Below are 16,361 nucleotides of genomic sequence, written 5' to 3'. Positions count from 1 at the left end.
GAGAGACGGTGCATTACCAATATAAAATAAAGGTTTATTTCCATACAAAACATAACCTAACAAAACCGCCAACGAAAACCCCAAAAGGTGTGGACGCCTGCACGGAGCCAATGAGTAGCGCCCACAGCAAGCAATCAGCTGCTCTTTTATTCGGCTGGAGCACCGGTCCCAGGTGCTCGAGATCCAGCTGATGGCATCAGCTGATCACCTTAAGGGAGAGAGGTAGTCAACAAGTAGGCGGGGTCGTCACAGCATGGTAACTATGAAGAAGAAGGAGGGGAATTGTATTGAACACGCGTGTGAGAGACAAACAGCAGGCCTCTGTATCTAATGGTGCGTTTTAATATCCATCCTTCTCGGAGGTCCGAGGACATTGCCTAGCGACACGCACAAACACGCCCCTTTTCCTCGGACGGTGATCTCGTCATCTCGGTTGAACTCAGTGGTGACCGAGCAAAATTCCGAGACAGAATTCAAGATGGCTGCGCCTATTGTGACTTGAAGTATGCACTGTTTTCATTGTGCTTGGACCACTTTGGTAGCCTGGTTCTACCAGGCTCTCGTACTTCACTTCATTTCATTTCATTTGTACAGAGAGTCTGGACCTAATCAATTGACAAACGTTAACTCACTTGAAGGCGGGTGTCTGTTGAAGTTTAAAATGATTGGATCTGCCCAGTGCCACTCTGGATCTGCCATAACCAATCGCTAACGTTTGGTTGTGACGTATGTCATTGAGGGGAAAAACGGTCTGTCTAGTTACTGGACCAGATGAAATGAGACGGAGAGGTAATAAAGTCTGTCGGCACGAGGACCTTGGATTTATTAAGTAAAGTGGCAACGGTTATACAGAGTCATAAAGCGTGAGAGATCGAATATGTCTAAGTCCCTAATCAGCGCTGATGGTTCGTCCAGAGCTTCGCCTCCGTGGAAGGTCTGCTTCAGAAGAAGATCCAGAGTCCCTGTGTGATACATTCTTATGCTGTATCCTCCTCTCGATGAGGTGTGTGCGTTTGAGGTGTGTGTGGTTCTGTGTGTTTTTGCTTGACCTTGGCTCCCAGGCCCTAGTATATGCATGTGTATCTTCTTGTGTTCTTCCTAACGGGGGAGAGCTTCAAAGTGTCTCCTGTGTGATAAATTAATGTGGCTCTCCCGTTCTTGAGGATGACTGGTGCATTGTCTGAGTGTCTACCATTTGCCTGCTTGGGAAATGGGGCCTTGGCTCTGGCCTTGACCTGACTATATTATCATGTTTGTGTTATGTGTTAAAAGTTGACTATATTGTAATGTGACTGCCATGTGATGTGCTCATCAGGCTAGGGTAGGAGTTAGCTATATTTGTAATGTCCATGTGATGTACTCAGCAGGTTATTTTTCCCAACATCATGCGCCGGGAATCACGCGCGGGTTGTACACAAACCAAACACCTTGCGCGTCTGCACGAAAATGTCAGTCAACGACAGCTGCAGGTTTTGTTTGTCGAATTTAATTTATCGGGGAAAAATTGCACATTGTAAATCAATATTTTATCGTAAGGCCAGTATTTTATAGTAGGCGGGCGGAGCCAGGCTACCACTTTGGTGGTTTAAATGGTAATTTCAATCACTCGTATTACTTCCATACCTTACTGCGTCCGTATCTCTGCCTATGTACACAAATATGTTTGTGTACAGCACTTTGGTCAGCTACTGTTGTTTTAAATGTGCTATATAAATAAACTTGACTTGACTTGACTATGGCCTATAGCCTACTTATATTGGATCGCCTGTCGCTACCGCGACAACAGCTTTCCGGGTGGCGTCCATGTTTTCCTCCAACGACCGAGCGAAATAATAAAACGCTTGAAGTGTGGGCGTGGCGTCAGATCCGAGATCCGAGTCGGTTCGCAGAGAATACTCGAACGCAGCATAACTCGCAAGTCTGGACTGCCGGATGTTTCTGCTCTCGTTGGCTCCAGGTCCTGTTTTAATACTGAGTAGGCATTGCCTATGTGACGTATTAGCTTCGGCTTCCTCACCAGTCTAAAGGTGCTGCCATCTGTGGCTGGAGTAGTTATTGCAGCTTTCAGTTGGGTCCTGCTCCCCTTGTAGCTATGTATAGTAATTATGGCTTATGTGTTCGATCCTGCTTCCTAGTGGCTATGTGTGGGCAGCTTTTGTGCTTAAAATACGTAACAGTATGAATCTATATGATTATCTAGTCCGTACTATGATTTGACTGGTAAAGCCTTATTTGGTTGCTTTGTTCTGATCAACCAATCTGAGTTAGTAGATTGCATCATCTGATTGGATTAATTTGCACAACATTTGCATTATTATTTTCCTTCTTGAAATTCACCATTCTTGACATTCTTGTTTCTTGACATTCCCCACATATGCCTTTCATGATTTCCTTTTCACACACCCAACACCTTGCCTACAAAGTAGACATAATATTGTAAATCTCTGAAGCAATAATTTCTGCCACCTTGTTAATATCAGGCATGTTCTCCTTATTCTACCAATTATAAATGTCATGATTTGCTCAAACTAAAGTGCCACGACCAGTAAAACGTGTTTGAGTTAAGCACTGAGGGCGTTGCCTCTCACAGACATTGAGAGGGGGCCACTGCCCCTCACAATTTCTGTGTATGGCCCTGGTTATTTTACTTGATGCAGTTCGAGGCAGACTAACTAACTAACTTCTAGTTTATCAACTATTTCCCTTGAAACAATAGCCCTCTCTTGGGCAACGGTAAGTCATCTTAATAATATAAATGCTAGTAGTTAATGCTGAAGGATTTGGTAGAATAATAATACTTTTTACAATTCGTAAATGGATTATTTGTTTTTAATATGGATCATTTACATTTACATAACATTATCCAGTTTTTCCCAGCATATTACCTTGGTTAGCATTTTTATTTTCTCTTTCATTTGGCGATATTTCCTCCGCACTAAAATTTGGGGAAAAAAGAATAACAATATATATGCTACTCTTATGCAAATCTTGTGTTGCACCTTAACCGCAAAGTATAATGTTTTTGCGGTTTTGCAGCAGCATACATTTTTATTTTGCTGCTGTAAAATCCCAATATTCCTTCAGAGATTGATGAAGTCTTATCTTGTTGGTGGATAAGTGTCCATCCATAAACGTCCAACAAAGTTTGGAACACAATGCAAACAAGAGTGCACATATAAAACTGACCATTTTATTGTGCGCAACAAAATTGGTAAAAACCTTTCGTTTTTTCTTTTAAATTATCTTTATGTGTTTGTCTCCAGATGAGCAGTTTTATCAGATCGGGTTTGCTGCAGCTTCTTCTGCTTGGTTTCTTTGTTGTTATGGCCTTCTTCGGATTCTTCCAGAGCTGTACGGTAGAGCACAAGCGCTCCCTCATCAGAAGGTGGTAAGTGCACATCTTTATTTATGCATATGTGTATCATTCTATTTTAACCACAAACCTCTAGCTAATGGATGGAAATGTCTACATATGAAGCTTTCAACCTCTGAAGCTAAGAACGATCCCCACAATAAATTCTAGGCACACCTATTTAAAGTGTCCTAGCATTAAAGTTGTAGGAAAAGATTATAAAAATTTCAGAGAAAGATCAATGCAAGCAATTAAATTATTTGTCCAAAAAAAATGTATTATGTGGTTTCATTATTCAATAATGAAGCAACTCATAAATATACTACAATCATTTCATAAACCAGAAATACTTTCAAAAAGTTTTGCCAGCTCAATCTTGTTGCTGTTCAGAAAATTGAATTCCAACATATTTCAAGGCAAAACTTCTTGTCAAACGGCTTGTACGTGTTGGCCTGACATGACTGAATGACAACACGTGAACAAGCTTTTCAGGTTGATAATTTACCTAATCTTACCCTCTCTAGGTCTCCACCCACCGGCCTATTCATCCCCCCTTCTACCTGCTTCTGCATAAATGACTCGTATATTCTGGACAACAGCATTCCTAGTGACCAGCTGGCAGAGATTCTGGAACGACGGGGCAAGGAGTACAAGAAACACCAGGCCAGGTACGCACCGTCAATAGTTCCAGGGACAATTTTTTGGCATACTTTAATGTCATCAAGTAAGAGCTTGTAAAATATGTAATACTAATACGTTGTGGAATGTAACACAATTTGCTGCTGCCTCTATTCTCAACACTTTCAATCTCGCTGTCCAGATTAGTTTGATTGACGGATAGTCCCGCTTATGATAGCATTCCTTTCCCTCTGTGGGGGATACAGAGCTGACTGGTCAAGACAGAAAAAGGTTTACCTTTACTATAGGTACAAATGTACTCACAACATTACTTCCAAAAAAAAATATATATAACTTTTTTTAAAGTATTTTGAGTAAAACAATTTGAGTTGTATGGCACAACTCTGTCTTTTAATCACAGTACACAATTGTGTTACAAGTTGAAAACAATTGTGTTACAAGTTGAAAACTTTCGTTTTACAAATGAAAAAATCTTAATGGAATTAAAATGAACCCATACTGAATAGTATGACCAAGGGTGATGGATTGGTAGAGAAACATTTGGGCGTGAGGAATGATTAAATTCATTAGTTAATTAATCAACAAATCAATTTATAAACTGCATTGAACTGCATAAATGAATTTATTTATTGTATATTATCTCCCATGTCCAGAACAAGCTCCATTTTGAACGCACTCCTCTTTGCTCCATCCAACTCTCCACTGCAGTATCCCATTCAGGGTTTCACAGTTCGTCCCATGGTCCCCACTCTCATTCCAGGTACAATACTACAATGCGCTTTGGTGGTTCAATTACGAAGGGCTAACACTGCCCTTTAGTCCATAGTAGTTCAGGTTAGGGCTGAACGTTTGGGGAAATAATCAGACTGCGATTATTTCAACTAATATTGCGATTGCGATTTAGCATGTGATTTTTCTTTTTAAAGTTCCTTATGTTCTGTATTACTCACTCGTCAATTGATTGACGGAACAGGGGCACGTCAGGGGCCAATCAGATTTCAGCAGGGGCCAGGGACCCTGTGGCCCCACCCCTAGAACCGCCACTGACTATGACCAACACAACAGTAGTCATCATATAAACTGCTATTTCCTTTAGGCCAGGCCTATATGTTGAGAAGAATTAATGCATACATTTATATTATAAAATCTTCATTTAACTATTGAATTTTAAAAGAAAAATAAATACGAATCTTACTGATCGCTAGTCAGTAACAATAATTAATCGCAGCCTTTGCAATTTGCTAATCATGTTCTATTACATTGCAATGTTGGTTTGAGTTTGATGAATCGTTCAGTCCTAGTTCAGTTGTAGTGATAGTGCACTACACATTTAGCCTGGCTATCGCCAGACCAAGCTCAATCGTTGATTGCAAGTTGGTCTGGGGAAGCTGCTGTCATTTTCTTCAGCACAAGAGGCGTGATCAATGGGCCTAGTTGAAATGACTCTGTACGCAATTGGCTGCATGCCGTTGCTTCCCTGTCGTCATTGTGTTAAACCAGCCAATAATGTGACAGGGGGAAAAGCCAGCTTGTGTGATTGGCTCCCGCAAAAACATATAGAAACTAGAAAGAAATGTATTGCTCTTCTGCAGGGTGAACTTAAATCGCCGGCAGAATGTGCTACCCAGTCTACTACACATGTGTTCAATGTGCTCTATCCACATCATCACTTTTGTCTTCCTTCTATGTTCAAAGTATTCCTCAGGAAGTAGCTTCACCCAAGAAATTCATTCTTAAAGATATATTTGTTTCAGGTTTAGCGCTGCACACACAGAAAAGAAGCAGCTACAAGGTTGGTACTTAAACTCTGGGTGTTATGTCAAAAATGTCCGGACATCTTACAGCTACTGGTTACATTTCCCTGATGCCCTGATACAGTCTATGTCTGGCCAGCATCAATACACGTCCCCTTACATAATTATTGGTTTCTCATTAAAAGTATAGGGTATAGTCAATCAATCAATGAAATGCTCTTATAAGAAAATACATAATCTGGTATCTGAGGCTGTGCAATAATCCCATCCAATAAACAAACAGGTCAGCCTTCAGTTTATTTACTTCGGGCCTCTTACCTAAGCTCTGCCTGTGCACTTATGAATTAGTTAAACTGTACGATTTTGAGCCAAACACACACACGCACGCGCGCGCGCGCGCACGCACGCACGCACGCACGCACGCACGCACGCACACAATTAACATACTTGTATTTTACAGGTTTTACTAAATGTCACCAGAGGTATCCTCAGTCTAGGGACCCCAAGAGATGAAGATGTTGTCAATGGTGATTCCTAAGCTCTATCATTGTTTACATTGTTCCAATGTGTAATTAACGTGAACAGGATTGACTTGTTTTATTTGTGAAAACCAATAGGTAGCAGGAAGAATTTGATCATCTTGGAGACGGATAGCTTAGCGGAAATGAACAAACTTCTGGCGAAGGTCACCTATACCAGCACTGTGTACCACATACACACCGGAGACCTGGGTAGTCTAAATCCTTTTCAATTGATCTCGACTGGGAAACATTTAATGAGATATATGGGTTGGAGGATGTAATTCAAACTGAAATTAATGCACTGGTAAATATTTTATACTAAATATTCTTTGTTGAAGTTTTATATTGAAGATTTATCTTTGTTAAAGACTTATGCCAATGTAATGTTTTCATTTTGGACTCAAAGCCATCCGCTACTTCTTCTACTCATTACATTTGTGTCAAATCTTATTTTCGGTTGGAAAGAAAAATATCCAACCCAACAAAGTCTTTTCTCTGCAGTTCACTTCATGTGTGAGGTTCACCAAGCTGTGTTCCCCATCGTCATTCGTCAACCAACCCTACCTGTGCTCTTCGACATTGGAACAGGTAGAACAACAAATGTCTATTCTTATATATATATATTATCAGTTTTTACCGTTGTGTAGAACTATGCACCCTTACCTTCTTCCTCTCTCTATCCCCTTGCATCCTCTACTCCTGATGACCACGCCCTCCGACTCACTAACACACACACAAACAAACAAACAAACAAACAAACAAACAAACAAACAAACAAACACTCTCTTTTCACAAGCCATCAGTGACCAAGTGACTGTCACCACTAAGACCTTCATGCGCTACAAGGAGTTGAAGCTCCTCATAAGAAGCTTAAGACAGCACTACAAAGACATGACACTCATTGTGGCTGACGACACCCATGAGCCGGAAAAAATCATTGAAGAAAATGTTCTGCATTACATTATGCCCGGGGGACAGGTAGGGCTTCATACAACAACCAGGGGGTGCTGTGAGTTCGGGGCTCCTGCACCCCCAAACCCTGCACACACACTTTTCCCTTTATAGTTTCAAATCACCTGAATAAATGTATCGCCGCAAATACCAGTCATCATCGCTTCACAGTTTACCCGGCCAACGACAACAGCTATGGATGAAAAGTAACGCTGAACTCTGGAATGCAACTTTCTTTAAATCTTAGCTCATCAATTAACACAACAGATAAACAATGAATGCTGACATGGGGCTCGTTTCAAGTAGCAGGTTAAAATACCATTGATTGAACCCTGTATACAGACAGAGAACTTCCCTGTAATGTCTAGTTATTTTAATTTCAGAACATATGATTTAAATTTCAAGGAACGAGTTCACTCAATCTCGAATAGGTTGAACCACAAAATTGTTTCTTCATATCAAGCCCTCATCTATTGCGCCCTAATAAAGGATGGAACTTACTGAAAAAAAAAATATATAAAGTTAGTGTTATCTTTCTCATTCTGACCCCAAATTCCTTGGACCAATGTGTTTGCACGTGATGTCTTTTTTTTTTTTCAGGGAACTCAATAACCGTTGTTGCTTTTGCCAATATTGGTGGACGCCTAGTCACCGACAATCCACAGACAACTAAATATGTAGTGAAAAGCATTTGCCTTTGCTTGAATGTTTTATGAGAGTTTATGATGTTGAAGAGGGACCTCTTCAAAAGCAAAATTAAGAAAAAAAATAGTAAAAAGTAAAATTCTTACAGTAAGTTAACGTCAAATCTTTCCGTTCCACAGGGCTGGTTTGCTGGCAGAACCCTGGCTGTCTCTCAAGTCACCACCAAGTACTTTCTATGGGTGGATGATGACTTTCTATTCACTGAGAAAACAAAGATAGAGGATCTGGTGGAGGTGATGGAGGCAACACCAGTGTTGGATGTGGTGAGAATCATATCACTCATTGATCAAATAAATTATTATTATTCTTCCTTATCCGGGGCCGGATTGAGGGGGCAGTAGCTCTAGCATCGGGCCCCAGACTTCCCTTTCCCCGGCCACATTGACCAGCTCTGATGGGGAGATTACTATTATTACATTAGGAATTAAGAAGAGTATGTGTGAGTTATAACGTCTAGTTATCTTTCTTAGGTTGGGGGTTCAGTGGATGGAAATCAGTTCTACTTCTCCATCAACTATGATGAGGGAGATGGAGTCACTGGAGGCTGTCTAGAGAAGAAAAGCAACAGAAGATTCCACTCAGTACCTAATTTTCCACAATGCCACCTCGTCAGTGGGGTGGTCAACTTCTTCCTGGCTCGTACCGATGCTGTGAATCGAGTGAGATTTGACCCCAAGCTGAAGAGAGTGGGACATCCAGGTATGTAACCGGCCATATCTACATGTAGTCCTTTTTGGTTGTGTAAATACATACACAATGAATGATAATGAGATACCTAAATTTGGAAAGGGGATTCTTGAATGAGGTTAGGCTGTTAGCTTCAAGATGTTATTCTTGGATGCCAAGGTAGCGGTTCTGTCTTTAAAGGTGACATATTAAACCACCAGGTGTGAGTGTGACTAGCTGTCAAAAGTCGTTTTGAAGATCAGCCTCTTCTGACATCACAAGTGGGCGTGTCCACCTAGATGTATGACGGATAAATGAGCGACGTTTGCTACAGTCCACTGGGTAGGCTGGTAGACTGTTCTATCCAGCATACATCTAGGTGGACACGCCCACTTGTGATGTCAGAAGAGGCAGATTTTCAAAACGACTTGCAACGGCTAATCATACTCACAACTGCTGGTATAATATGTCACCTTAATCACTTGCTACCACTCTCCTTATATGTCCACACAAACTTGTGGTTGGTTACCCAAGGTTCCACTCACTTTCAATCTGGGATGCAAAAAGTTTTCATACCGCATTGCAAAGGCTGGGTGGTGTCGTCTGGTCATTGGTGCAGGAATTTAGGGCTCCGGAATGGTGCATGATCATTGCAAGAGTGGCAAGAAAAGTAAGAAGTACCCCATGAAACTTTAAAGCATAAAGGAGAAGATTACACAGGTTATATAGAACAAGTGAGAAGGGACAAGTACATGTATCGTCTATCCATGTATGTGCGTAACTTAAGAAGATATTATTCTGGTCAGTACATCTACATGTCTTGGTATGTGAGGTAAACATAAACTTGGCCACACGAGGCTTCACCTGCTGGAACATATCCGTTCTCTAAATAGGCCTAGGACATGGTATAAATTGCCATACAGGAGAAACCTTTGATTCCCATATTTGGAAGTTATATTAGCATTTACCAATGTTAGTGAAGTTCTATAATCTCTTCCACAACCTCAAATCTTCATTTGTTTTTTTCTCAATAGAATTCTTCATGGATGGACTTGGTCAATTGATGGTTGCAACATGTAGTCATGTTTCCATCAGCCATCAGCCTAGAATGATGAAACCTGAGTACAAGATATTCAGACACCCCACATCGGAGGAACAGGATTCAAAAAAACGGCTGTACCACTACAAAAACTACCTCAAATGTATCCGCTTTGGATAGGACAACAACTCTTTCAATGACAAATTCACATAAGGAAAATATTTGGCGGCAAATCCAGACATATTCAATAAAAGAAAGTCAACCTCTAGCTTCAGGTAAACTTTATGTCACACTCAAAGGAATACGCAGACAGTGTTGTGCCTGAACGCGTTCATTGAATGATAGTTCATGAACTCGTTCATATTTTGGGGCGAACGTGAACTGAACGTACTGTATTACTGCCTGATGAACATTACTGTGAACTCGTTCATTTTGGTGTCTGGGAACGGCACACTCACTCGGTTTAACTTCGTTCAATAGGGGGGTTATTTGTTCATCAACACGGCGGATGGGCCGTGTTGCCATGTTTATCTCTGTGTTGCCATGGTTATCTCTGTGTGGTTAATTTGCAGTTTCGGTTTTGTCAGCTTACTGTTACATTAAACTGTAATCAGAAAACGCGGTTATATGCTTTAGACCAGGGGTCTCAAACTCGCGGGCCAATTGCGGCCCGCTGGACGATATTTTGTGACCCCCTACTCAAAGTTTAGTCACTTTTCTTTCTTATTTTTTTGCTGAGTCGCTGCGCTTGCCCGGGGGCCTCATTTAAAAAGCTTGCTGCGCACAAAAACCTTGGATAAGACGGAGGTGAAATGTACGTAGGCCAATGGTATGGCTTCTCCCAAGTCTGTGTGCGCTGGAGAAACGCCCTTTCTGTCTGTATCTCTGTGTGTAACACCATGCACCTGAACGGGTTCTCTCCTGTGTGATTCCTCTGATGTATTTCAAGCTTACTGAAGCATCTGAAACTAACCGCTTAGCAACCGAGTTCCTCAAATTGTGGAGCTTCATATCTCTGAGCATGAAATGTGCGTCAGTTTTTCTCACTGCAAACGTTGGTAGGCTATTTATAGAAAATGTCTATGTTTTGACATGTTTGATTACATTTTATAACTGCATGGGCCTGGATACGTCGGTAGGTGTGTGTGTGTGTGTGTGTGTGTGTGTGTGTGTGTGTGTGTGTGTTTCCAGTGGGAGAGGAAATATCGACGTGTGAAAGAGTGTTTTGTATCAAGTTTAGGCCGACACATATTAATTGAAATTTATATGTCATGAGATAAAATCATGTAATACATTTAGGAAATGATTACATGCATCTCTTCTCAAAAATCTCAAAAATATTCGACCCTGGAAGTTTAAACTACCCAGTTTCTCTGCCGCAATCATCTGCGCGTCAAGGGCTTTTTTCTTTTTTTTTCTTCCTGTGTTAAAATTATGAACAGATGAAGTAGGCAAGAAAAGCATGTTCAGAAGGACAGTTCATGTTCTGAAGAAGGTTCGTTTTAAAGAGCCATTCATGTTCAAAAAAGCATTCATGTTGCAGAACTGTTAATAGTAAAGCTTGAGAATGGAATACTTGATGCGGCCCAGCCTCACCCAGACTCTACCTCCAGCGGCCCCCAGGTAAATTGAGTTTGAGACCCCTGCTTTAGACCCTAGAGTATCTGTGGTATAAAGGCTGAGCTGAATTTCGAATTATAAATATGTACAATCCACAACGTTAGCTCTCTGGCTCATAGCTCAGTGGAATAGAATACCTCCTAGAATCATTGCTTGTTGGCCGGAAACGGAAAGGGGGGCTGTTTACGTTTGGTTGTAGTCTTTTCGCTTGGTTCTCCGTCTCAACAGTAGGGCGAGAACCGAGCGAAAAGACTACAACTGTTTCGGGCCAACGACAATGAGTCTTCCAACAGAAATCAATGGGATTTACAAAATGCGCTAAATGCACCGCTGGACTGGGCATAGGGCATGGCGGGCATATGCCCGGTGGCCTGAAGCCTTTTATTTATTTTTTTATTCATGCCAAACTCGCGTCTAACGTAGCAGGCCACGTTAACTTCAATGCAGGCCACATTAACGTCAATTCAAGTTAATGCAAATTAAACTGGCAGATCTGCCCTTTATCATGATTGATTGAAGCCTGGGCCAATGAGGTGAGGGGCAGGCCAATTTCGCCTACCCCTCCATCTCAGCCTCCGTTGGTGACTTGGTTGGTTAGCCACTGCTAGCAGGCAGATCGAAAACGGGCAATATGGACCCTAGTTGGAAGAAAAGAAAGGGTGGCGCTGAAAGAGCCAGGGACCAGAAAAAAACAGCCCTTCAGGCAGATGCTACGAAATGCCTAAACATAGCTGATATGTTTGCTGCTCGTGGACATGGAGCCTCCACATCTGCAGCAGCAGCATCAACAGGTAGTGGAGGAGAAGATGCTCGACAGCAGGTGGACGAGGCGGCCATGACGGTAAGTCAAGGTTAACTTCAGCTATTAATTAATGAACAGCAAAATGTTTATAAATCAGACATCTATGTGTGAGAAAGAAATATTGATCGTCTGTCGAAGTTAAGTGCTGTCTAACCTTGTCACTTGGATATGAATTAATGTCGGACCGTCGGATATTATTTTGGTGCTGCTCACTGCCAGTCATGTAACCTAGCCTAGCAATGTAGGCTAGGCTAAATGGTGTGCATGGCTAGCTACAACGCTGCCGCAGCCAGGTTGTTTATTTATTCTTTATTCGTTGTATTTGTGTGACTGTTGTGCCACCGCGGGGTTGCTTCTTTATTCTTTATTTTGTTTGTGTGACTGTCGTGCGTCGGCCTTACGAAATATGCTGTTTTGCACAGTCTTACTGAGCGATGGGGTGGACGGTCCCTTTCTATAGAACAGAACTAATGTATTTTCTCACTCCTCACTTCTGGGCACCTGCTTTTGTGATGAGGTAAAATAATACGCTGACTTGAAACACTCATAGTGGATCAGATTAAGTTAAACTCTGTCCTTGCACAAAGTACATTGCAGAGAAAATGTAAAGCAGTATCTACCTTTAGTGCACATGAGACCTTATATTAGAATCACTGTCATTTAGAATTAAAACATTAGATCTGAATACGCATTTACTGTGTCACATTCTTAGAACGTTTTTGTAGAGTTGAAATGCACTACTATGATCACCTGTGTTATTTTTCTCACATTTCTATCTTTCTTTTGTCTTTTCATCTTTTTTAAGGTTCCCATGCTTAAGGAGTGCTGGGTGTTGCTGCTGAGAAGAGGCAGATGGGGTAGCATCAGCATCTCTCCCACTTGTTGGAGTGTGTGTGTGTGTGTGTGTGTGTGTGTGTGTGTGTGTGTGTGTGTGTGTGTGTGTGTGTGTGTGTGTGTGTGTGTGTGTGTTCTGGTCCATTTAAAAGCTCTCATTGGTTTGCATGCTGCATGTAAGTTACCCATTCCTTTTCGTTTTAATGTTTGTTTTATTGATATTCATATTCTTAATATACAGTATAATTGTGTATTTATTTACTTTATTTTTTCTATTTATTTTGTACAGTTAAGTTAAGCAATTTATTTTATTTTGTACAGTTAAGTAATTATTGACTCATTGTAAATATAAGTGTTTAACTTCAATTGTTATGTGTGTCATCACTTTTTATTTTATATTCAAAATTAAATGGATGAAAATCCTATTCTTTCCAAGTCCTGGCATAATTTCCCACACCTAACATTTTATTTTGTATTGACAGTTGATTAGCAACACAAATTGGTAATAAGAGAAATCCTTGCTGTTACTTGTAGCTTGTAGTGAGATAAACATCTTGTGGCCTTTTTGTGTATTGCAATTTTAGGTCAGCCTTTGCATCCAGTCATTGGTACAGTCATCCAGTCATTTCTTGCTTTAATAATGCATTGTATCACACAAGTAATGATATATTATTCATAGTTTAGCCTACAGTATTACATTTATTATAATTATATGAACTAAAATGAATTAATTAATATTTAATATAATTCCTTTACTTAAATTTAAGTAACAAGGTTGAAAGAAATGACATGTCTAAAAAGTAATGTGACCTACGGTCAATAGATCATACTTTTGATAAGCCTAACAGTATTTTGGGAGAACTTTTCATAATGCTTCTCATAGTGTTAAAATGTTTGTCTCCTAGTGCACATTGATCGTTTAAGGCAGTGATTCCCAACAAGGGGTATATGGTACATATACCACCTGAGGTGCGCAAGCAAACTGCAGGGGGTATGTGGATAAATTAACGAATGTGTGCAGCATAGTCATTGCATGAGTGAAGGGGTACTCATGGTGTGACAAAAAGGCTTAAGGGGTACGCATGTCAATAGCAGTTGGGGAAAAAACCCACGCTGTCACACAGCGCGCTTACATTTTTCCCCGTCAATACCTGGTGGTGGCCTGCTCTTGGTTAAAAATGCCCAGCCTGAAAAATTTCCCCAGTCCAGCCCTGGCTAAATGTGCCATAAAACACCATAGAAACTGTATTTCGCTACAATACTTGATTCAACCACTCTATTTCATCCTAAACAAACCACAAAGGGGGCTCAATGTTCAAAATACAGGAAAGAAATAAAAGCTCACAGCAACATATTGAAAAAAAAGAAGAACTATAGTTCATTTTTTGGAACTGTGAACTATTTGAATTATGAACGTTTAACTGAACTCGTTCATTTTAAAATTTGCTAACTGAACTTTGAACTAGTTCACGTAGGAAGTGAACTTTCCCAACACTGTATGCAGAGATATCAATAAAAAATGATTCCCTGTGTGTCCAGAAGGGAAGTTAGCATATCCTAGCCAAGCTCTTTTTATGTGAGGGGAATACACTTGTTATTACTTCACACTGTTTTCCAATTTATTGAGAATAGTCGCTTTTTTAAAACAAGATCCAGTCACAACAAGACGACAACAAGATTGTAGTTTTTCTACAAACACTGATAATTCTGCTATTTCTTTCTGCGTGATTGGCAAGATTCAATGATTCATCAGCTGGTCCTGGTTTGGTAGTCCACATGGGGGGCATCCTCTCAGCGGTGTAACACAGGTAGCGTAATAATAATTGACCAAAAATAGTGCTGTATTAGGAAACATCCGGTTGGAGGAATGGTTATACTACGGGACCAAAGTCCCGGTTATACAACGCTCATTCAGTGCGCTTAGACCCCTCCACACTTGGCTTAGGGACTGTAGCTACCAATAACATAATAACGGGCAATAACGTAATAACTGCCAATAACGTAATAATTAAAATGTAATAAAGCCAATAACGTAATAACTTGCCAATAATGTATTAAAGTTCTTGAGCCGATAACGTAATAACTTTTTGCCAATAATGTAATAACTTATTACGTTATTGGCCTTGTATTAAAAAATCCTTTGAAAATGTTATAACAGAGCCAATGATGTGATAACTGAGGTATCACTTTATTTTATTTTCAATATCTGGAAAGAAACTGTCACATTTGTATGAGCCTTAATATTAATATTAACAGCGTTAATATTGCATCGTGCAACACATGCTTGAATATCTGACCCTACAGATACCCCTCCACCCTCCTACCCCCCTCCACAGGAGGTCTTAAAGGAGCCAAGAGTCAATTTGGATTCATATGTAACTCTTAGGGTTCCATTATAGTGCTCCTTGTATCCAACTCCGTGACCACGCAGACGCTTCAACGGAGTCGTGAGCCTTTCGAAGATCTGCGTTGCAGTTGTCAGTATGGTATTGCAACTGTTACGTATTTTAAGAACATATGCTGCCCCCACATAGCCTCTAGGAAGCAGATTCAAACACACAAGCTGTATTACCCTCACATAACCACTAGGAAGAAGGACCGAACATATAAGCCGTAAATACTGTACATAGCCACAAGGGGAGCAGGACCTTACCTTGAAGACCTTTAGATAGGTGAAGAAGCCGAGGCTAATACGTCACATAGGACACGCCCACTTCACATAGGCCACGCCCACTTGACCCGATCAATCTAGACAGAGAGGTTGGAGGTCAGAAAACTTCAGGTAGCTCAGGACTCGCGGGTTAGAGTTTTGATCAGCTGGGAGTCGCTCAGCACGTGTTCCACACACTTCCCCTCCTTTTGCTCCGTAGTTACCATACCGAAATACTTTAACAAATAAAGTGAGTTAAAAGCGATCCGGATTGGACTACTTTCTTTGAAGAATGCTGCACAACTCACCGCTGGAACGCTAGGGGCTACGGGAATGAGACGATACTGACCAATGACAGCCCCGCGGTCTCCATCGTTCTGAGTAGCCTCGACGGAGAGTAACATTTTTTGGAGGGACAGGTCGGGCTACGGAGACGGTCTCCGACAGGGTTTGCGACGATGGAGAGGCATTACACAGTATCATAAACCAGGCTTTACTTTTACTCTGGGATTTTTTAATCGGACAAAACAGCTTCAATATTATCATATCATACTGCTTTATTCATTTTAACCCTAACCTGAATGTTTGTCTGATGCATATGCTCTTGGTGCTTGTAATGATATCATAAGGCCCCCGGGACATAAGGGGGCGCTGTTGTATAATGAATGATCACACTAGTAGCTGGAAGATTATGTTTTTGTTTCATTAAAGCATTACGGTTTAGCAATCAATGTCAGTCGCAGTCTCATTACATGGTGTCAGAACGGACGAATCTTCGCCAAGATGGAAGCATTAAAAGCACCAGACCCTCTGAGTGGAAGGAAATAT

The 16,361-nt window shown here is 40.9% G+C and overlaps 1 protein-coding gene and 1 long non-coding RNA gene across 2 annotated transcripts; both read left to right on the top strand.

Annotated features, from left to right (window-relative positions):
* Positions 1-2,609: 2,609 nt before the first annotated feature.
* Positions 2,610-10,925, top strand: LOC115539399 (beta-1,4 N-acetylgalactosaminyltransferase 2). Its single transcript, XM_030350409.1, has 12 exons — positions 2,610-2,733; positions 3,264-3,388; positions 3,877-4,020; positions 4,645-4,751; positions 5,746-5,783; positions 6,206-6,272; positions 6,363-6,476; positions 6,768-6,854; positions 7,063-7,244; positions 8,042-8,185; positions 8,393-8,621; positions 9,623-10,925. Exons 2-12 carry the CDS (start codon positions 3,264-3,266, stop codon positions 9,805-9,807), a joined length of 1,422 nt encoding a protein of 473 aa, XP_030206269.1. The 5' UTR covers positions 2,610-2,733; the 3' UTR covers positions 9,808-10,925.
* A 598-nt stretch (positions 10,926-11,523) lies between these two features.
* On the top strand, positions 11,524-13,308 carry LOC115556831 (uncharacterized). Its single transcript, XR_003979127.1, has 2 exons — positions 11,524-12,088; positions 12,855-13,308. It is a non-coding gene; the product is annotated as an uncharacterized LOC115556831 (long non-coding RNA).
* The last annotated feature ends 3,053 nt before the right edge of the window (positions 13,309-16,361 follow it).

This window comes from Gadus morhua, chromosome 2, assembly GCF_902167405.1.
Source record: "Gadus morhua chromosome 2, gadMor3.0, whole genome shotgun sequence".
Classification (NCBI taxonomy): Eukaryota; Metazoa; Chordata; class Actinopteri; order Gadiformes; family Gadidae; genus Gadus; species Gadus morhua.
Note: the sequence above shows the minus strand (reverse complement) of the source record. Positions and strands in the feature narration are given on the sequence as shown.

What these genes read in the sequence shown, in the direction of transcription:
- LOC115539399 (XM_030350409.1), top strand. Translation starts at nt 3,264, where the DNA reads ATGAGCAGTTTTATCAGATCGGGTTTGCTGCAGCTTCTTCTGCTTGGT. An exon ending in CGCTCCCTCATCAGAAGGTG is followed by an intron (nt 3,389 to 3,876) that starts GTAAGTGCACAT and finishes TACCCTCTCTAG; the next exon opens with GTCTCCACCCACCGGCCTAT. An exon ending in CAACACCAGTGTTGGATGTG is followed by an intron (nt 8,186 to 8,392) that starts GTGAGAATCATA and finishes TATCTTTCTTAG; the next exon opens with GTTGGGGGTTCAGTGGATGG.